Source organism: Caenorhabditis remanei, chromosome IV (assembly GCF_010183535.1).
Source record: "Caenorhabditis remanei strain PX506 chromosome IV, whole genome shotgun sequence".
NCBI lineage: Eukaryota > Metazoa > Nematoda > Chromadorea > Rhabditida > Rhabditidae > Caenorhabditis > Caenorhabditis remanei.
Window position 1 is genome coordinate 11135608 of NC_071331.1, and position 22697 is coordinate 11158304.

The 22697-nt window shown below is 36.1% G+C and overlaps 5 protein-coding genes across 5 annotated transcripts; 4 read left to right on the plus strand and 1 right to left on the minus strand.

Moving 5' to 3' along the window:
* Window positions 1–14438: 14438 nt before the first annotated feature.
* GCK72_013259 (uncharacterized protein) lies at window positions 14439–15099 on the plus strand (the record flags this gene model as incomplete). Its single annotated transcript, XM_053729756.1, has 4 exons — window positions 14439–14590; window positions 14676–14829; window positions 14874–14971; window positions 15018–15099. The coding sequence occupies 4 exons, from the start codon at window positions 14439–14441 to the stop codon at window positions 15097–15099; spliced, it is 486 nt and encodes a 161-aa protein (XP_053584528.1).
* Window positions 15100–16335: 1236 nt separating this feature from the next.
* GCK72_013260 (uncharacterized protein) lies at window positions 16336–17395 on the plus strand (the record flags this gene model as incomplete). The annotated part of the gene is made up of 4 exons (XM_003101220.2): window positions 16336–16487; window positions 16996–17122; window positions 17171–17268; window positions 17314–17395. 4 exons carry the CDS (start codon window positions 16336–16338, stop codon window positions 17393–17395), a joined length of 459 nt encoding a protein of 152 aa, XP_003101268.2.
* Window positions 17396–17708: 313 nt separating this feature from the next.
* GCK72_013261 (uncharacterized protein) lies at window positions 17709–18334 on the plus strand (the record flags this gene model as incomplete). The annotated part of the gene is made up of 4 exons (XM_053729757.1): window positions 17709–17860; window positions 17955–18078; window positions 18125–18222; window positions 18268–18334. The coding sequence occupies 4 exons, from the start codon at window positions 17709–17711 to the stop codon at window positions 18332–18334; spliced, it is 441 nt and encodes a 146-aa protein (XP_053584529.1).
* A 2819-nt stretch (window positions 18335–21153) lies between these two features.
* GCK72_013262 (uncharacterized protein) lies at window positions 21154–21869 on the minus strand (the record flags this gene model as incomplete). The annotated part of the gene is made up of 2 exons (XM_053729758.1): window positions 21154–21574; window positions 21784–21869. 2 exons carry the CDS (start codon window positions 21867–21869, stop codon window positions 21154–21156), a joined length of 507 nt encoding a protein of 168 aa, XP_053584530.1.
* On the plus strand, window positions 21262–22041 carry GCK72_013263 (uncharacterized protein; the record flags this gene model as incomplete). Its single annotated transcript, XM_003101249.2, has 2 exons — window positions 21262–21552; window positions 21610–22041. 2 exons carry the CDS (start codon window positions 21262–21264, stop codon window positions 22039–22041), a joined length of 723 nt encoding a protein of 240 aa, XP_003101297.2.
* Window positions 22042–22697: the final 656 nt, after the last annotated feature.

Here is a 22697-nt window from a genome sequence, read left to right on the forward strand (position 1 = left end):
CCTTCGAAACAGTTACTGTTTTGAAATTCGTTTGCAATGTTTCTCGATTACGAGAAGATCTTACAAAAATAAAAATAAAACCGCCTATCGTACGTTTAGTGAATGTTGTTATATGCAGACTTGTCAAAAATCGGGCCGGGCAGGGCCGAAATTTCTCTCGGCCCGGATTCAAAAATGTGTACTCATTTTGTGTAACACAATTTTTTGAAATTTTTCAAAAATTTAGAGTAAAAATGCTTAAATTATCATGCACCGAGAATATTCCTGATTTTGACCCGGCCCGGCCCGGCCCGTGACAAGTATGGTTATATGTTCATCTAGAAAATTAAAGTCGGAAACCGCAGAGTTTTTGTTCCTCAACCTCAAATTGGCGCGTACAAGTAGATTCAGTAAGACCCAATGTTTTCTTTTGAAAATGTTTACGGAATGTTTGTTCAAATCTTGTCCGAACAGATGGGTTCTGCTGAAATCAGTAATTTTTTTAAAATAGATAGCCTGCCAAAATTTGTAAGGTTCCAAAACTAAATGAGGTTCTATTCTGAATATGGTCTGTACAAAATACCGAAAAACTAGCGGACGATGGATATTTCATCTTTCACACACAGTGAAATGGTTGCGAATCTATTTCAAAAATCCATAAGAGCATCACCACCAATATCTGCACAAACTACAAGTCGTAGAGAATCAGTAGAAATTTCCTGCCTGCAAAAAATTCCCATATCCTCCTCCTCCTCCTCCATTTTCCTTCAAAAACATGGGAGGAGTCCAGTGTTTTTCGAGCACTTGGCCAGAGCTCCTCCCGTTGGCTCTGACGTGAACGGAGCAAAGGGCGATTCCCATTTCTTGCTCTGCGTCTCTCGCTCTCTCGGTTTCTCTTCAAGCCTTTTCTTGCTCTCCTGGAGGAAAAGAGCATTTGGTGCTCTTTTGATATTCTGATACTTGTGGGAATGATGGAAAAGGAGAAGAGGGCGGAGGGAGTCCAAAAAATAAACTTTTTGTAGGAAACGCATTCGATAAACAGAGAAGAATGTTTGAACCTTGGAGTTTGTTCTATCGATCTTCAAAAAATAGCAGGAATAAAACTTTGAAAAACGATGTTAAAATCTGGAAATATTGAAACAGAAAAGCATTTTGCTGTTTCAGGGAGTTCTCAATATTGCGGAAATTTTGAGTGGAGGCTAAGAATGGATTATTCCAAGAAATTGGTACAAAGATAACAAAAAGGAGCCACATTTTCGAAGATTTTGTGTTTAAGAGGAGAAATATTTCAGTCAGAAATCGAATTCATTTCAGTAGTATATATCTGAAATTTGCAAGCGCGACAGAAAAACGCTTGTTCGTTTCTTGTAGAAAAAAGTTTCAAAAAACTCAGATATTATCTGGAGCAACTTCTTACTGATCTTACTGTTCTAGCAGAAGTCTTACCAAGGGAATTCAACATTTCAAGCACAGTCTAACTATCCAAAACACAAATTATTTTGAAATGTGTTACATTGAACCAAAAAACAACGACAAAGAGCAAATGATTGGTCAGGATGAGAGAAATAAGCCACGAGGAGCCCACCACCCCGCACACGAACACATCAATGGAACCACTCTCGGCCGGGAAAGTTTCTCGCGGGTGCCAGCTGGTGTGGATTCAAGAAGCTAGGAGAAAGAATTAGCTCCTCTTTCTCTTCGAATATCTAGGACAAACATTATTTAACACGTAAAAACAGACAACAATCTCAACGAACATATTGTGAAAAATTTCCAGTGATCTCAAAATATTAGATGCTGAAACAGGAATAAATATAACTTTATGTTACATATAAGTATCATAAATTAATGACTAAAGTTTAGCTGGCTACACTTGAGTTGTACACGGGATTAACTAAATTTCGATCAGCAAAACATAATACAGATTTTTTAGTAAGGTAACAACCATAATCATATTAGCGTCTTATGAATCCTGTTGTGCAACACCAGGTAAGATAACAATTTGAATAAGAATATTTTCTTAAAGATATTGTATTGAAACATGAAAAACTCCCGGTTTCAAGTTAAAAATTAATTGAATCAATAGTCAGCAAAACTCATTATGATGGCTATTTCCGTTGGTGAAAAACGTTTTAGGTTCACAATTCTTGAAACTCTCAGTTTTCTCACAGTTTTCAGCTACTGGTCAAACTATCAACCTAATAATGAAATACGAGAGAAATGATTTCATGACGGAACGGAAAGCAAGTCCATTGTTTTCCACGAATAACTCTACATGGATCTAGTCAGTTGAAACGAATCCACACTGCCATATCTTCAGATCCCAAAACTAAAACCAATCCACTTATTCCATCTTCCAAATCTACGCTCCGCTGGTCTCTATAACCCCCAATTTTCAGACTTAAAGGCCACGCTTTTCCCACTTCTTTCAAACTTTTTCTAACATTTCGATTCGAAATTTGAAATTCAGAATAAAAAAGCGTGTTTGGACAACCATGGACGACCTAAAAGATAACCTTTCATGAGAATGTTTGTTTAACAAGAGGACAGAAGAAGTGGAAGTATCTGATGGAGAAAGGTTGTAGGTGATGGGACAGAATGAGGTATGATATGAGAGAAACAGAACAAGAAATTGATAAGAGAAGTATGAGGGAAGTACAAAAGATTTGGACTGTGATCTTGTGAAACAAGGGTAGTTCAGAGAATGTACAAAAGAATGTGGTGCCTGTTGAGATAAATTTTATTGTGATAAAAAAATTAACTTGACTGAAAAAATCATCAGAATATAAGAACATCTTGAAACATTTTCAAAAAAATTTCAGTTTTACAAAGTAAAAAGTGGGAAACATTGAGTCGAAAGATGCTCAGAAAAAAGGTATTTCGGAAGGTTCAATGAACCAAAGCTCTCTAAATGAATCAGAACTCAATAAAAACCTTGTCCGAGGGGACTACACAGTAACACGGAAAAACTCTTCCATCAATGCTCCTTTTGAGTCAGGAGAACGGGAATTGTGTCAATTAGAACGATTTTTAGCATATACGTCAATGACGTAAGTTTCTTAGAATTTTCAGAAGCGTCCTATCGATTCATCATCGAATTTAAAAACCTCATAATTTTGTGAAGGGGATGAAACCGAACACTTTCATGAAATATGGCGGTATGCAGTAGTAAAGCATCCGAGCTTATATGCAAAATTTTCGTTAAAATTTCAATATCTTTTCACGAATAGAATCGCAAATGTGAAAGGTAGCATTTGTCAACCACCTAAATAACAAAATTGTGATTCAGTGAATTATTTTCAAGAAATCTTTTTTTCATGAGCAAAGTCTCTGGTGTACAAATAAATTTAAATTCGAGAAGCTCTACTTTCAAGTTTATCTTTTTAAATTAAAGTTGAGAAACAGTAGTTAATAAGTCTTAAGTTTTTCTGTTTCACATGCGTCATTTTTCCGTCAATTATTATATTACACAGTGACTAATCTATTTGAATGGGTGAACAACCTACTAAACTCCCTGATCCCTATCTACATGTTATAACAAATTTCGTACAAAATACAAGGTACTCTAATGAATTTAGGTAACGAAAAAGCCAACCGGTAACAAACTACCAACAAGCCATTGAATTGAGAAGAATCTAACTACAAAGTGAGATCTCAAGTACCAGTAGTTCAAATTAATAAATGTAACATGAGATTTCTGAAACAGTGTTGGTGATTCTAATTTTTCTAAACTATGATTTTCATTCATAGAATATTTTATGAATAATCGATACTACTGTGATAAAATGGATGTACTAACAAATCTGCAATCATGTGATGAACGAGAAACGAATTGATGAATACTGTTCAGGAACTGACTACGTCAATCGTATTGACTTATTGTGGATCTATTCAAAACTTGAGAATGAGTAGAAAAAGTAAATAAATATGTTGAATATGAATAAAGTAAGCAGGTTGGTTGAGACTGTCAACATGTGAAATCGAACGTTAACGTCATCAGGGAGAGGAGTATTGTAAGATAAAAGAGTCTAAGGAAGCTGCAGAGGAAGACTCATCGCGGTAACCGAAAATTAACATATTCCAAAGGAAAGGTAAATAAATATGACACGAATTTCACGGCAGTGAATAATGCATACGAACTCTCGCATAAGCGTTATCAGTGAAACGTTAAAAATTTAAAAGACTAGAATTAAAGAAAAATCAGACTTTGCTGCTCCTGAGACGATTCATAAGTAGTAGAAAAAATGTGGGAAAAAACATACTACCCCCAACCTCCAGTTTCGAAACTTACGATTAAGATAACCTCTTAAAAACAGAAATCTTTTGAAAACCGGTAACTCTAATTTCTGATTCTTTCCCTAACTCTAAGAAAATATTGATCTAAAAAAAATCCACGTCACAAGACCTAATCATGTCTATAAACATCGACAACAGACACAAAATAACAGAGGAATAAAATAAACGGTAAGGAGATCCTTTCTTCTCTTCGTCCAATCAGAGATATGCGAAGAAGAAGGAAACAAGTTTTCTTTGCCACGTCATAAATCTTCTGGCGCGACGGGAAGTTTTGGGAGACAGCAATAAAAATGGAGAGGTCATGAAGATAGGAAGGGAGAAGGAATGAAGATATACGTATCGACTACTATCAAAATCTTTTTATGGGCTTTGGGTGATGATCATTCAAGGTTGAAAGTTGTCAGAAAGAGAGGAGGTTACTGCAAGATTTTGGACAGAAAAAAGTGTATCTTGTGACTGATTGGGTATCTTTAAAGAAGACAAATGTGATGTGTGATCAGGCAAAGAAAATTGCTGTATCAGAAAGTTTTCATAAGGAATTGGATCATCTTGATAACATTGTGCATTGTGTTGGGACTGTCCTCTATGTCAGATATTATGAATCTTTTTTGTATTGTCTAATTAAACTCTCTTGACATTTGATATTCGCGTTACAAGCCACGCCCACTTTCAGCTTTCTCGATTCTGACATTGGACCGATGCCAGTTTGGTTTTGAAATACACATCCGAAACAGCTGGAATTGGAGTGACTGATTTTAAAGGCTGAAGATTTAGTTTACAAATGTCAAGGGGGCCAATTATTCCAATAATAGACCCCACCTCACATTAGTATAGGACAGTAAAGACCTCAAAAAAAGACCAATTAGTGATTGACAGCATCTTCTTCAACTCTAGTAAAACTTTCTTGAAACATAGTTTTTTTTTTAAATTTTAGAAAAATATAAAAAATATGCCTTCCAGTTATCAAGACTTAAGCTAGTGTTTTCACATGTATCCAATCTTGCTATCAAAGGATTCTGAGCCAGTTTTCCATTTTTGCATGAAATCGGAATGACTCAAGTCTGTTCAAGTGGCCTACATTTCATTCCAGTTTCAGTTTCACTATAAATTTCATCCGGGAAATTATCATAATAGTTATCTTTTTGAACTATCAAAAGAAACGACATTAGATTTTTCATGTCATACGCTATTCAACCTTATATTATGCCAATCAAATCATGGATGCTCACAAATACCAAAAATTACTTTCACTTTGAAACCGAGATAATTTTAAGTGAGTATCGACTCGTCATCAAATCCTTATTGACCGTCTGCTGGCTAACTAGCATCTGGTTTAGTCGGTGGTCACTAATCGTATCGGTAGTACCTCATGCTGTGACTTTTCCATAGGAACGGAAGGCTTTTTCGTCAAATGCCCTAAGCTTTTAATCGGATTTTGAACCGGCTAGATATTAGACATTTGTTATTTGGAACGCCGTGAAGAGTGAGAAAAAAATTAATCAGTTTCAAAAAGGTTTGGAATCCACTCACAATAACATGAACACATTTTCAGGCTAGATGAAAGTTTTAAAATAATACAATGAATAAGAATGACAACCACCTAAGCTGAAACATCTGTTACAGAAAAGAAACTGAAAGAAATAAAACGTCTCCATATAAAATGACTAGCTAGAGCACAAAACCTTTTTTTAAAGTAGTGAATGAATCAGTGAGCATCGAAACAACTCGTGCCGTCTGGTCTCTGCACACACATTTTGTTTCTTGTTACAACACAGACAGTTCTGATATAATAGTTGTGGACACTGGTTGAGGAAGAGAGAAGAAAATAGACGGAGTGATGTGATTTGTTCGTTGAACCTTGTTCTTTTTGGTTCCGAAGGGTGGTCTGCGACAGGAAATGAATGATTTTTGGACAGGAGAGGTTTGATGGCACAGTGCATACTGTTGGTATAATAAGTTCAAACCATACGAATAGAATCGGAACTCCAGAAAAAAACTCATTCCAGAATGTGACTGTTTCACGTTGTGCAAAAAGTACAGACAATATGATCCGTAAGATTTCAGATCTTGCCTGTTAGCACTAGTGTTATAATAACAACCGAAATTACATATGAAGCTAACCAAGAATGTACAAAAATTCTCACAATATAAATTCGGTGAAACAGAGCTATTATATTCTAGCTAGCTGACGGAGCATCGTCGCTCATGATAGGATAGTTATTATCGGTTCATTAACACTTGCCGAGAGTTGTTAAAGGCGAGCCTAATTGTTCAAAATTGTCTTGAAGCGGAAATCATTGTTTGCAGTTTATTTCAGATCTTCAAATCTCAAAAACATGGTATTTTATCCTTTTCAGCTATGACACCAATACATTAAATTCAGAAAAAATAAATGCGCATTAATATGAACGTTATGAAACAGCACCAGAAACTTCTACAAGTGCCACCTTTTTTGTCGGATTTGGTATTGCATTTCTCTCTATTGCGCAACTTTTTACAGTTTTCCAAGAAAAATTTTAGTATATGTTTTAATTTCATCATTTCTATCTTCTTGGAAGTTCAGTACTGTTTGACGATGCTGAACATTTGTTTTCAATGACAACTTGGTAAGTTTCCAATTGTTGAGAAACATTATCTCGTTAAAATTCATTTGAAAATGTATCCAATTCTTATACTTTGCGTTTTTCTCTTTGCCACATACTTGTACTTTTCAACTTCAAAATATCAAACGACCGCTTCAGATTTATGACTTAAGTCCTCCAACTGGTCTTTTAGCGATTGTTCATGAGACTGTGTCGATACTTTTCTCGAAAATTGATGGTATCGACCCTCCGGAGTTTCGATAATTTCCCCATAAATCAAACAGTCTGCAGTATGTTTTGAAACTGGATGTTAAGAAACCGGTCATTTCGCATCCGGTCATTTCGCAACTGGACATTTCAAAACCGCCGGTTCGCAACCGTTTCAAAACGTCCGGTTGCGAAATGACCGGTTTCGAAACGTCTGGTTTCAAACACACTGAAGAAAAATAACACTGTTGACAAAGTACAACCTCCCGGGAAAAGTATCGTGACGTCTCGGAAGTATCGAGAGAGTATCGGCAAATCATTCAAAATTTCTCGTGAAAGTATCGATACTTTTGAGACGTCTCGATACTTATCCCGGGAATTTTCTCGATCATTTCTCGAAATGGGCTAGTATCGAGAAAATCATATCGACACTTACACACTGGTTCATGGGTAGAAGTACAATTACATAAAAGTTGGAACTTGAACTTTACTGTTTCACTTTTACTAGATACCATCGAGATCAAGAAACAGAGTTACTATCAATACAAGTTATATTGAGTATAAGTGATTGTAGAAGATAAAAGAGCAATCAAATCATACCGTACTCTCGTAGTCTAGATCAATGTTCTCAAGACAGGCGAATAAAATATGATCTGAATGGTCGAAATAGTAATTCTCACAGTCTGAAAACAAGATGACATCATCTTGATGGTTTGACATTGCTCCTCTCTTGCATGTGAAATGATTGTGGCCAATTTATAGGCAAGATGAATAGTGAATTCTTGCAATATTCAATTCTATATTGGGAACGGTCGGATGGAAAGAAAACGGTCAACATAGCGTATCTATGTCTTGTAAATATAGTTTGAAATATTGGAAGAAGGTAGCAAAACAATAGGAGCAGAAACAATTATTTTAAATTCTAGAAGCACTATTGTATTATATGTAGGACAGCTTTAAACTGCCATGATGAACCGTTCACTGAGAACTAAAATTAGAGATAATGGAAGTTTTTCGGTAAAATTCGCTTCGAATCAAACGTGAGCGACTTTAATAATAAAAAAATATAAGCATTCGATGAAACTGCCAAATATTGAATACAACAAAATCTCCTGTTTCTCGAACAACATGTATTATAGTTTCCAGGAAATGTACCATTACGATTTTTTTCGTATATGGGTGAATTCCTGAGGGTTTCGACTGTTGAAACGTGGTTCATTACGGCTACAGCTATTCAGATTAATCATTATTTATCTATTCATCTTCTGAGAACACATCCACTGGCATACGGCCAATCAAGCTCTATCGCGTACTGCAAGATATCATAGCCACGTTGAACAGTAATAATTTGAAATATCTACGTTGCATCGAAAATAGCTTCAAAATGTGTTAATGCCACTTTCACTACTTGAATGAAACCGAGAGTTTGTAGGCCACCAGATCGAAATAATTGAAAGTGAGCCTAAGCTAATTCAGCATATTCTAGCTGTAGAAAGCACTCAACGTTGTATGGCTCAAAACAGAAGTCGAGCATTCACTGCTTTGGTGACATCACAAATGATTTTTTATACATATTATTCAAACGTCTGAGTCGTTGTTTATTTGTTTTGGGTTGTAAATTTTCTCAAAACGAAAACCCTACCGATTCGCTCAAAAACTTTATCTGAATATTGTTGTGGATGAATACTGACTGCTATATTTCAAGAAAATCACATATCCCTTTATCGTCAAGCAAAAAAACGTTTCTCTTTAGTCTCGTAGTCACAATAGTCTCAAACTTTCCTAGTATTCAGGAAAAGCCTCGAAATGCAATAAATTTCTGCAAAATTTTTTTTTTAACTACGAAAATCTTAACGATGAGGTAAAAAACATTCTGCAGACCACGTGAGACTCGAGATTTGCCTCACTTGTTGAATGTCCTTGACGGGTAACGAAAGAAGTCATTAAAAACGTTTGAGTACTATTCAGTTTTACTGTTTTTAGCGTATTGTTAGACAAACACGGGGATGATTAGAGATCAATTTTGTGTGTATTTTTGGAAAACCGTTACATATTCTTAGGTTTCACGAGTAACACGAATTTCAGTGTTGAATATCTCACTATCAGAACTTATATCGTTCCATTATAGAGTAGATGTAGTATCGAAAGTATCAGGAATGTAATCTAAACATTTTACAAATCTGTATGGTCACCTTCCACCAGAACAGTTGCAGAAAATTCTTCAAGTTTCCCAACAAAAAACGGAGCCGAAAAAGTTAAAAATCAAAACATGAAACCACTTCACTGGCATAGTAGAATGATCACAAAGTACGGAGCAGGCGTTTGCAGAAAAATTGGAGTTGTTTTTATGTTGGTGCATGTGACAGCTGAAAAATGGAAAAGAGGGATAAAGAAGATAAACACCAACAATTCGGGGAAAAGGGGATTGACAATTTTGTAGCCGAAATCGCAGATGTTTTCAGGGGACCGTTAATTTTGTCAAAGAAACTGTTTCATATTATACTTGAAAGTATTTTAATTATAGAAGGTTTCAATGACAATTGCGGTGATTTCATTGGAATAAGAATCACATTGAATAGAATCAGTAGAAATTCCATAAATGTTATACAAAGAAAAATTCAAAGAGGACCTTTTGTAAATAATGGTTCTTAGACTAGACTTTAACCAAATAAAAACACCCTCGTGGTAACAAAATTAAAATGAGAGAGAAAATGTGGCTGAAACATAATATTCCTTTTTACAGAAGCGATACACAACATTTTTTGCAGTTTCAAATTGTTCTTTTGATTGGTTAATGATAACTGAAGTCAGAGTTTGTTTTCGTAACATATCTTCTCCCTACGTTCCAATTTTTATTTTTTAGCAACACTAATTTGATTTTCGACTAGTGGAATAAGAAAAAGGGAAAGTAATGTACATAGAAAAAAAGGTAGCTGTCTTAGTCGTTGAGTCTTAGTCGTAGAATCTACAAAAGTTGACTAAAACTGAATTTTTCTATTAGAAAAAAGACAAATCGGTTTCAAGATGCCTTCATACACTGCTGAAAATTTGTGTTCTGGAGTAGTTTCAGTACATATGTTTTACATAAATGCGACACTTCTTTAAAATACTTCCGTTTCTCTACCTTTTTAGATTTGAGTCATCCGAACGTTATTCAATTCAACTTTTGATTTTCTAAAATTCTGAAAACAATTTATTTTGTTCCTGATGACGAAAGTTTCAGGAACATAATCATATCAATTTCCTAAAAACTACAAAGTAGTTCCAATATCTATCACCCAGTCTCTTCTCACAATCAGAAGACGTGCGATTTCCATCAAATTCCCTGCTTATCTCTTCTGTCCAGTTCACGAAATGTTCACCCCTCTCGTCTTGTTCCTTTATGTTTTTCTTCGTTTCTCGCCTCTAAATACAATAAAATTTTCGATTTCTGATCCATCGAACTTTGATCTACATATCACTTCGTGTTCTCCATTTATTCTCAATACGTCATCCATTCATATGTTTTATCACGTCATCGGAACAATTCGACCTCAATCCGATGCAAGCCTCTTCTTTGAATGGACAACTACAAAAGTGTCGTAAAATGTGAAAGACCAACAAACATAGAGAAGTTGGCGTGAAATGAACAGATAGCATTTTTTGGAAAGGGAGGAAAAAGACAAGAGGTTGGAGATAAGAAGTTTAGGAAAAGTTGAGGGGAAGCTCATGTTGGCCATTAAATTTTTATTTGAAAATGTCAACGAGATTGTTGCGAAAAATATATTATAAGGGTGGAATAGCGAACCAAGCAATAGATCCTAATGATTGATGAACCTTTTACAAAATCATTGAAACCGAAAACTTTTTAACTTAAAATATCTGCTGAAAATGGATCCCAACTTACTGTTTGATTCCAAATCCCTATTTAGTTTCAGTTTGATTTCTCAACTCAATTCAAACAACAGATTTTCTGTTTCACCATTGCAATAATAAAAAACACCTTTTTTTATTACCACCAGTCACCGTACTGTTTCTTTCTTCAAACAGAATTCAAACCGTTTTTTCGCGTTTTTAAGATTGGCGATGATTCAGAACTTCAGAGAAACAGAAATGCATAGATGGATTTTATGCAGAGATAAATTCGAGGAGAAGAAGATTTTCTGGAATTTTGTTTATATGGAAGTACCAGGTGGAACGTCTGATCTTCTTTCAGCTACTGATGAGAATTGTTTGAAACCGCCAGTTTTTTAAACTGAGCCATTTTTAACCTCATTCACTTTAAATTGGCAAAAAGGTGAACGTTGTTCTGTAATCTGTGAATCGAATCAATTTTCAGTTTGTAGACCCACTCAAAATAAGGAAATGAGTTCTATAGTTTGTTGTAACATAACTTTAATGAGAACAAAATCAGTTTTATTACCGAGAACAACGAACACATCGCTCAACATCCCACAAAAAAATATATTGACCCGGTATGAAACCGAAAAAAGTGTGCTCAACCGGCAGATTTTTTAAAATTAAAACTAAGATTTTTTTTTAAAGTATTATTAAGTGAAACGTTGGTTACCGTAAAATCTGTATTAGAGCGACATCTTTAATAGAACGACACTCATCTATACTCAGGATTCATGAATATGATTATCCCAGTGTATTTTCTTGGTTCTGATAAGAAGCAGCGCGAATAGTTCCCCTCTAGATCTACAAATGGAACTTTCAAAAAAAAAATTTCCGTTTAACTTTAATGAATTTCTGAAACCACAAAATTTTTCTGAGAGGCGGTTAAAAAATAGAGCGACATGCCAATTTTTTACCTTATTCTTGACGCCGTCCGTTCTCATCCAGTCTCCCCATATGTTGCAAGTTTGATTGATCAATTCACACATCCCACTTCTGATACGTAAGCCACTCGAAGTTTGCACTAAATTTTTCAGTTTTGCAACTGTATCTAAGTTTGAAAACTCACTTGCCATTGTGCAATTGAAAACGAAGAAAGAAGAAGAAGTGGCACAAACGTCTTCCAGGCGAGTCGTTAAACTGAAATGAATAATAATTTTTGTCGATCGATAAAATCAAGTTTCTCATTCAGGGCAGGTCACGTGTCGATTCCGCGGTTTGTTTTCTCTTCAAGATTTGAAAATTTTAAAACTAATTTCGCTGTCAGTGCCTCCAAACCCTATCATAAAGATTGAAAAATATATTTTGAAGCGTAAAGTTAGGTTGGAAATACCGGGCATCTGACCTACTAAAGTTTCAAAAAAACGTTTGAAAAAATTCAAACTAAAGATTATTTTCGAAAAATTATTTGCCTTATCAAACTTTGCGCTCTATTCTCACTGACCTGGTTTTTTAAATAGTAGTTGTGGCCAGAAAAAGAAGAATCCCAGAAAGCTGGTAATCGTGGTGTTTGGAGTTGAGAAATTGTCGAAAGGGAAGAAATGGAAATGATCATGGTTCTTTTATATTGACAATATAGAGAAATCAGAGGTCACTGTGAATTTCGAAGTAATTTTTGTAATTTTGAAACGTTTTTCACATTTTCCCTTTTTTTGTTGTTTTTTTTTCAAGGAGGTGAAACATTTGTTAGCATCAATAGTTATGTGTAGTAGTTTCAAATCACACTAGCGTGATACTGTAATTTTTCGTTTCGTCCAAATTGTTTCTATTATGTATTAAATGACAATTTGTTCATTATACATATTCGTAAATATAGATTTGGAAAGACCGCGAAAGGAATACAACAGTGTTGGGCCTTTTTCATATAACATAAATTTGAAACCTTCGAGGTTTCGAAAATGCTATACATGAACGCACGAAGATTATTTTGAACATGAGATATTGAATAGCCTGAGAATCTTACAAAGAATCAAAAAGGGGTTTTGAAATGTAATAAAACCGTTCAAATATCGAAGTGAAAAATCTAAATTTGGAGTCAGTGGAGTTGTAAGTGGAATGAAAGTATCCGTTTTCTGGTGTTTCATGGAAAGACTAAACCGAAAAAAAGGCAATCTTTGAAAAAATATCGGGGATGAATTAATTCAGGAACATATTTGCACGGAACTATAATATAAAGGTTCAACAAGTACTGTTGTATCACGATAAAAAATATGAAAAATATTGATTGTCACAAGAACTACTTTCAACCAGACTTGTCAATAATCGGGCCGGGCCGGGCCAAAATTTTTCCTGATTTCAAAAAATGGGAACCCGTTTTTACCAAATTTTATTTGAATTTTTTCGAAAAAATAGAGTAAAAATGCTTAAATTATCATACATATTCACATTTTTCCTAAAATTTCCAAAAAAAAATCAAAAACTCAAAATGTTTCAAAAGAGCCGAGCCGGGCCGGGCCGAGATTTTTTCTGAATTTGGCCCGGCCCGGCCCGTGACAAGTCTGCTTTCAACTGATCAGAGTAGAAGATGAATCGCGGTTTCTAATGATTTTTGTGAAACAGTCATTAAGACCATTGAGAGTTGTTCTGTAGCTTGACAACCAGATTTCTTATTCCAAAATATGGGAACAAAGCAGTGAAAGTTGATTGAAAATTAAAATTGATAATAAGAAGAATACGAAAACTTTAATATCAAAAAGCAATTCAAGACTCGACCAAGACGAAGAAGATTTGGGAACTCACGGCACCGAAAATTCTACTTTTTGTAAATTCCAGAAACACAGATCTACATAATGTAACAAAAAGACAAGAATTATTCACGTGACATGGTTTTCTCGGTGTTTTCTGTTCACTGAGAAGAAGAGTTCAATGGAAAATCAACATGAAGTTGGATGCTACTTGCTCTGTTCGACCGAATTGATGCGTCGATATTACCATCTTTACTGTCAAAGTGTAAGTTTTAGGAGTAGAAAAAGAGATTTGACTCGAAACTATTTCTTTCACCATGACCAACGAATTATGGTCAATCAAAAACAGTAATGTTTTTCAGGGTTGAGCAACTTCCAGTACCAGTTTACCCGGAAGACAAAACCATTCCCAAGAAGTCCTTCTGTTCCAAAACAGCACTCTCCAGCCAATTGTTCAAAGACGTCAGCGGCGTTTTCACACGTGTTCTTCCGATGGAAAACCTGATTGACTTAAAGTAACATCTGGAAACTGTTTCTATTGTCAGGTAATGACGGCTAAATTTCCCCTCGGACGGATATCTCGGGCGAGGAGAACGTGAAGGATGAAATGAAAATGACATTGAATGAAGTTTTTTTAAAATATAAGTTTTGAAAGATTGTGTTAGCTTCTAAAAACGTAGAATGTACTACAGAAGAGATCTCAATCACAAAAACTACTGTTTCGAAAACAAAACGTAAACTTTTCACCGTGACATTCCACGATAAATCCCGCAGGGACAGTGCAATGAACAATATTTTTTTCATTCCATCAAAAATGTCTCCTCACTGGATTCTTTCTGTGGCACTTGCACTGTTTTTCCTTCAAAACGGAGAAGGATACAGTGGAAAAGCGAATCTGAGAATTGATATCACTTGCACAGTTCGAACGGATTGGTGTTTCAATCTCACTATTGTCACTGTCGTTCAGTAAGTTAATGGATGAGACTGAAAACTAGAGAAATGTATCGAGTACTCGAAAATTATTTTGCTCAACTCCTCAAATACCATACAGACCCACCAAAACAGTGAAACTTTCCATACTTCGTCACGTTCCTATGCCAGCATTTGCAATGGACAAAAAAGTTCTGGAGAAGTCATTCTGTTGGTATAATCATGTATCAGTCCATCCGATGTTCAAAAATGTCGAACTTCCGTCACCAACTAAAGTGAGCAGATGTTCTCTTTCACTATAAATATTATGAGTTTTAAGTTGGGCGCCCTTGTAAGTTATCAAGTCTCTCACACGTGTTCCACTGATAAGAAACCAGATTGCGTGTTTCTGGACTATGGATTTTACGCTCCTTTTGGGTGAGGTTGATATTCTTTTCAGATGTTTTTATTGAGTTATTTTCAGTGAGGAAACCAAATTTCCACCTCATGAACTGGGAATCGAACAAGGTAGAGGAGAGTGTCCGGATTGGAAAGTAAAGCAATAAATAAAGTTTTTGATTTTATTTGTGATTTGTGATTTGGGTTGATTTTCACGATTTTTGATTAGGGAGAGAGTGACTTGGGAAGAACTGTGCTGTTAGGGAATGCCGCGTTTTGAGCTCATTTACAACAAAAAAATACCAGAAGGAGCATTATAAGAGAATATCCAACATATCTAATAAAAACTCATTAAAACAGAATACAATAATAATGTGGAGAAACCGAAAAAGTTCTAAAAACAGTTATATACGCTACGTGCTATTTATGTATTATGCGTACTGGTTCTAATTTATTTTCACGACTGATAAGTCGTAATAAACAATTACAATTATATGGCAAGTTAATTTAAAAGGATATTGAGAACTCCTATTAGAAACTCATTGCAAACAAATATTTTTCAGAAAATTTCGAATTCGACCAGCTTGATTCCAAAAAATTTCGCTCAACGCATTATTCCATAAGACTCCGTAAAAGGAATAATGGTTTTGAGAAACAGAAGAATCTTTCAGAAACTATTCATCACTTTCTTTTATTCAAGTCAGTGACGTTATCAGATATGAATAAGCTAGTAATCAAGTTCAAACTCCGGAAAGATTGTTAAAAGTAAATCCGGCATATCTAATAAAAACTCATTGAAACAGAAAATTTGTCAGATTATTTTCGATTTTTCGTATCTTAAAAAAACACATATCGATATTTTACGACTCGATAATAATAATGAAGTAGAGACTCGACAATAAAGTAACAATAATGAAGTAGAGAAACCGAAACAATTCTAAAAACTGTTGTGCATCTAGTTAGCTTAAAAGAATATTAAGAACTCCTATTAGAAACTCACTGCAGCACAATAATTTGTCTGAATCTTTTGATTCGACGAGCTCGATTTACACTCAACGCATTATTCCGAAAGATTCCATAAGATTACTAATGGTTTCGAAAAACAGAAGAATTGACGGCATGATATTCTAGTTCAAACTCCTAGAAGATCTTCAGAACATTATGAAACCGAACTTTTTTCAATTGCTCATTCGGTAGTGAATCATTTCAGAATAGTATGCATTCCTTATTGACTTTCAACTGACCTGTTACAGCTTATTGTTCCTATTTTTCTAAAATTCCAGACTTTTCACGTGTGAACTTTGAACCAAAGCGTTTACATTCGTGACATTCCACGTTTGATGACTCATCTTTTTCTGGAATTTCTGAAACGTCATCACCTCTTTGTGGTCATTCCATCAAGAATGTCTCCTCTTTGGATTCTTTCGGTGGTGTTCGTGTTGCTTCATGTTCAAAGCGGAGAAGGATATAATGGTACAGCAAATTTAAGAGTTGACATTACTTGTACTGTTCGAGCGGATTGGTGCTTCACTTTGACTATGTACACTGTCTACGTGTGAGTTAACTGATAAGTTAATGGTGTTAAATTACCACTGGTAATGATGGCGCAACAAAAATCTATCGTATTGCAAATTTTATTCTGATTCCGAATCTGTATTTTAATTTTTGTTGCTAAGCTGAACTCGGTTACTTGAAAAGCAACAAATTCTCAGAAAAAAGTTTTTTCAAGCTATAACAAGACCACTGTTCGTGGTTCCAAAAAGCCAAAAATTTAATTTTGAATCGGCGGAAATTCACCAGGAACGATGCCTCAATATGGTGTTTCATTTTCAGAGGGGTACGGCCACAATGCAAATTTCATTGTACCTTTTGATACCAATAATAAATTGTATCTGCATTACAGTAAATTATTGTGTTACTTCCAACAGGAGATCTGTCCCAGATTGAAATTTTTGGTGTCGGCTGATGGAAAAGTACAGATTTTGAAACAGATAATCTCAAAAGAAAAAAATCTTTTTTTTTCCGATTTTCTTATTCCCATCCAAAGAAGTTCTCATTTTCAGAAAACAGAAAGTTCCCATAATTCTGTGGTCAAAGAATACAACAATCCTCGAGAGATCTTACTGTCATGACAACAGGGCGTCAGTCCATCCGATGTTCAAAAATGTCGAGGCTGAATCTCCATATAAAGTTAGTTGATTCACTCTGCTTCTATTCCAAATTCATGAAATTTTCCAGCTTGGATTTTTCGGAAGTTACCAACTCTCTCACACCTGTACTAAGGATGGAAAACTGGAATGTATGGTGCTAGATCACGGCTTCTATATTCCTTTCAAGTGAGCTGATTTCTTTTTTTTTTGATGATATCAAGTCATTTTTAGGTTGAAACCGGACTATAAGGAATTCTTGTTTCCCTCAGGTGATGTTGGAGTTGAGAAGGGAACAGGAGGATGTAAAAGTTGAATATCAATTGAATTAATAAAGATTTTGTTATAATTGCATGTTTTGAGACTCCTTTTCAGGAGGAACTGTCTAGATGTGTTCCACTGTCTAATGAACTTCCATTATATTCTAAATTTTCAAACAAACTTGAGAACCTTGTGAAACTGGAAATGTTGTTCAAAAACCACTTCCCATTCCTGACATGAGAATCTCGTCTGACTCTCACCAATCGGTGTCAGATAAAGCGAAATCAATCTGGGAAACAACCAACGGTTCTCATAAACAATTTTCATTTATAAACAATCACTTTGTGATTTTTGTCATTCCATCAAAAATGCCTCCTCTCTGGATTCTTTTGCTGGTATTCTCGGTGTTTTCTGTTCTTGGGGAAGAAGAATTCAATGAGAAAATCAACATGAAATTGGATGTTACTTGCTCTGTTCGACCGGATTGGTGTTTCAATATCACAATTTTCACTGTCAAAGTGTGAGTTCTAGAAAACGTGTTCGGTTCAAGCTTAATGCTTTCCGTGTACAATTCTCATAATATATCCTCTATCTAAAACAGTGAAACTTTTCAGTGTCAAGAAACTTCCAGTCGATATTTATCCGAAAGTTAAAACCATTCTCCAGAAGTCGTTCTGTTCCAAGACAGCACTTTCCAGCCAATTGTTCGAAGACGTCAGCGTCGTTTCCCCATTCAAAGTCAGTTGGTTTTTCAGTTTTTCCTTCAATTTGTACCCCATTTCAGAACGGATTCCGTGCCAACTACCAACTCTCTCACACGTGTTCTTCCGATGGAAAACCTGATTGTGTGGTTCTAGACAGTCCTTATTTTATTACTTTCGGGTCAGATTGAATATCTTTTTTTTTTAGAAAAAGTGTTATTTTCAGAAAGGAATTCAAGTTTGCTCCTCATAAAATTGGAGTTCTCGCTGGACGAGGAGAATGTAAAGAATGAAGTGAAAATGAAATTGAATGAAGTTTTGGTTTATATTATTCTGATTTTTTGTGTGGGATGATTGGTCCAATAAGAAGACAAGTGAAATTATGTCGATTTTCGCTTGATGTGCGCCAAGAGAAACGGAAATAATAGTTTCACAACTACCACGAATATTCTTGAACCGTTTGATGTATTTGGTATGGGAAAGAAACGTCAAGAACTTGTGTTTCAGAAGGTATACATCTAAAAGAAAAGTCTGAAACCGGAGTAACAAAAAGACTCCACTATTCCAAACTTTCATTCACTCCGAAAATAAGATTTAAGATAACATTTAGAAATCGAAGAAGCATGTTATACAAAACTTAAAGCAACATCTTGAAACTGATATTATTGTTAGCAAACTCACTTTTGTGATCCATGGTAGAAAAGAAAAATTTTGGCGAATGCTTTTTCTTCTCTTCTAATTTCATTCAACGGAAATGCAAGTCCCTTTTACAGTATTGAAACATGTATGAATAAATTTAGACAGAGGGCCGAAGTGCACAAAATCTATGTATCAAACACGAAACTCCACGGCGATCCGAATCAAAAATCTTGCTCTTCCGCATTCATCAGATGTTTTTTTTAAAAATAACTACACATCCCAGTTTTGTAAATCTATTTGGTCCCTACTGATTCAACACGTCTTAAAACGTTCTACTGAATAAGTTACGACTTATGAACCCATATCGTATCCAATATTTCAGAATAAAATTATCTTGAAAAGTAGAAACTTGGATACCGTATACATTTTTAATAAAATTTTATGCACTCAATAAATATTCGTAATGCTAGGAATCAATTGATTTACTCTTCCAAATCTGTGAAATATATCATGACCAGAATTCAAAAAAATAATTCAACACAAAAAAGTGTTTCTCAAGTGTGATAAATGTATTGCTTTATTTCATTACTGTTGGTTTCTTCGATGTTCAAGTTCCATTATTTCATACTCAAAATACTCTAACACAGCCTTCATCAACCACTCCAATTCATCTCGATTCTCCCATACAGATTCCATCATTTCCCCCCAACGCTGTCCTCATTCACCTGGTTCTCCATCATTTTCCCACTCACCATCTGTTACAGTACTCTTCTCTCCCCAATTATAGCCCCTTTGAGAGCACTTCGCCGCTCACCCGGAGTACTGTAGGATATCTCTGCGTCTCTCGATTCTCCATTATCTCTCACTTCTCATCTTGTTCACAGGTGAGAGAATGAAGACGCTTCTTTGTGTGTTTGTCTCTGTATTTGTGTGCAGATGGTGACGTCATCTTGTACATAAATCTTGATGGAGTGACAAAAGAATGGGACGAAGAAGAAGAAGATGTCAAGATTTGATCGATGACACGTCGTTAGTATTGGTGAATGGTGGTGACGTGGAATTGTGTAATGGGTGGCGGGAAATTGGAGTGAAAGGAGATATGGAAAAGAAAGAACGTTGAATAGGTGAGAACACTAAATTGAGGAGCTTCTGAAACTGTACTTTTTCTTGGTAAAAATGCAGCTTCAGAAATATAATCGAAAAGTCTAAAATTATTTCTGAATAGTTTCCCATACGGATATTCAAAGAAGAATTTGGTGAGAACGGGAATAACGGCGTCGGTTTAGAAAAATAATCATTCCGAAAGTCGAGCATTGAAATTTGTCCGGCAATAAGAGAATTTTAAAACCGACAAAAATTATAGAGGCAGCTGCACGAAGTTTTCTATTTCATACACATTGTCAAGTTTACTATAAATATTCCACAGTTTCAAAACCTCTATAAATGCCTTGAATTTTTTTCAAGGCTGTTCGAAGTGGGATGTTAGATGAAGCTTTTTTTAAAGATCCAGCAGCAATTTTTTGTTTCAGAAACATGTGTAGCTATGGCTCTATTCTCTTTGATGCGATATTCATGTTCTTTTACCCCTATAACCCGTGTGCTCTTTGACTGATAACCTGTGTGACTTCATTATTTACCCTTTTCTTTATCACTCTTTTCATCTATCACAATGTCGGTACCATGTCAAAAGAATATTTATCACTGTGTCATAAAACCGATAAGTAATGGTCGAAGGTGTGGAAGGCGGTAAGGCTACTATAAAAGGTCCTGATACTGAGTGACTGTCGGAATTTCAAAAATCTATCCTTTGGTACAAGAGTTTGGAGAGCTGATCAGAACATATCGGAACAGAAGCCAGGATGTTATAAGAATCTGGATAATATAGTATGTAGCTATGCGATTATTCGAGCAAAACTATTTGTAATTCTTATCCATCATTTGTTCAAATTTTTATAGATTTGAGGAAACAGTAGTATGTTTTTCATAAAGTGCAGCCGATTTCTCCCTTTTTTGCTACCTTGGTTATTTTTACTAACTTCACCGAATCATCAAACCAGCCAATCGCTTTTACTACCCTCTTGGAACAGTTCAAATTCTTCCCTCCCTCTCTCCCCTTATAAGCTCATCCTTCCATCCCTCCACCCCCCACAATCCATCCCAAAATTCAAATTTCCCCCCTCTCTCATTTGTGCATCCTCCGTCTGTTGTCTCTTTCTTCATAATCCTCTTCGTGTCCGCCTGTCCAGCAGACCCCTTCATCCCCCAGAGAGCCCAAGTGGGCGGGACTTGGCTCGTTGCCAAGTCGTTGCTGGACAGTGCGCGCGCGAGGAAGGCGGAGAATACGACGACGGGAAAGGGGGTTGGTTGTTCATTGCGTATGCACACGTACAACGATGTACGGTGACCTCCTTTTTCTTCTTGCTCTCCCCCTTTCTTTGTTTATGACTATCCACTACATTAACCCCTTCCACCCTCACCCCCTGTACTCATTGATTTTTTTGTATGCGTAATCTCTTCTGAATCCCACTGAGTCCTTATCTTCTATACACCTCCGATTTTCCAGCCAACTTAACTTCAAATCATGTCCACCGAACAAGACACCAAGACCGAGGAGCAGATCCCACTCACCTACGCCGCCGTCGCCGCGCCAGACACTGTCGCCACCGAGGGAGAGGCCGCCGTCGTCGCTCCAGAAGAGCCGAAGCCAAAGAAGAACTGGTTCACCTGGGGAAAGAAGAAGACTGCCGGAGGAGATGTTGCCAATGTTGAGGAGGGAGCCGTCGCCGCCGGAGATGATGAGCCAGTGAAGGAGAAGAAAGAGAAGACGTGCTGGTGGAAGAGATGTCAGAAGAAGGGAGAGGGAGAGCAGAAGGTAAGCATCTTTATCAGTTATTCTAGAACTTTATAACTAACCCAATTAATCTTTCAGGAAGACAACATTGCCATCGGCATGGATCTCGTCAACCGTGACACTCAAAACATCAACAATCACATCCAACTCAACTTCGAGGACATCTTCGGAGAGGCCGATTCTCAGCACTCATGGGATTGTGTCTGGCGTTTGAACCACACAGTCTTCAACGCTACTCGTCTCTTCATCTACCGTCTCGTCTCAATCTTGGCTCTTCCATTCACTTTCCTCTTCGCCATCTTCTTCGGACTCGTCGCTTCCATCAACGTGTTCATCATTGTGCCACTCGGAAAGTTGCTCTCAATTCCTGGAAATCTTTTGGCCAAGATCTGGAACTGGCTCGTTCACGCCATCTTCGACCCGATCGCCAGCGCTGTCGGACTCATCTTCTCGAATTTCAACATCAGAAAGTATGGAATCAATCAGGAGACCACTGCTCCATGTGTCTAATTCCACCCATCCCGTTTTCTGTATTTCAAATTTCTGTAACTTTTGGTATTTTTGTTCACTTTCAATTGATCTGTTTTCACTAAGAATGGTAATAAAGATTGGAGAATCAATTCGAAAATGTGTCAACACATTCAAATAAATCTCTCGAATATACAGAGAGACATTCCATTGTTTTACTTTGGATAGTGCTAAGTGCAATAAGACACCCCTAGGACTCTCAGTCGAGTTGTTTGAAGGGAGGATATACACACATTGCGATGAGATATACACTTCTGGTGATGGGGAGGGGGGATTTGTTGGGAATGGAGAGGTATAGGGCTCTATGCAAAAGAAATGTAGCAATTAAGAACAATTAAAAATCTGGGGTATGGAAAAGTTGAAACAAGATTTCAAAAAAAACATCATTAAATGGGAAACTGAAAGTTTAAAATATAAACATTTTGAAACAGATTTTTTATGAGATTTCTCATGAGTTACTGTTACAGCACTAGAGTTTGTTCTCAAGAGTCTTCCGACATATGTTGACGTTTTCTTTGATTCTACTGCCCAGATCCCTGATTTGTGATAAAATCGTCGAGAATTCTTTGAGGGGGAAGTATCATGGTTAAAGCAAAACCAACGACCTTTAGATCACTCAAATCCTAATTCTGAAACAG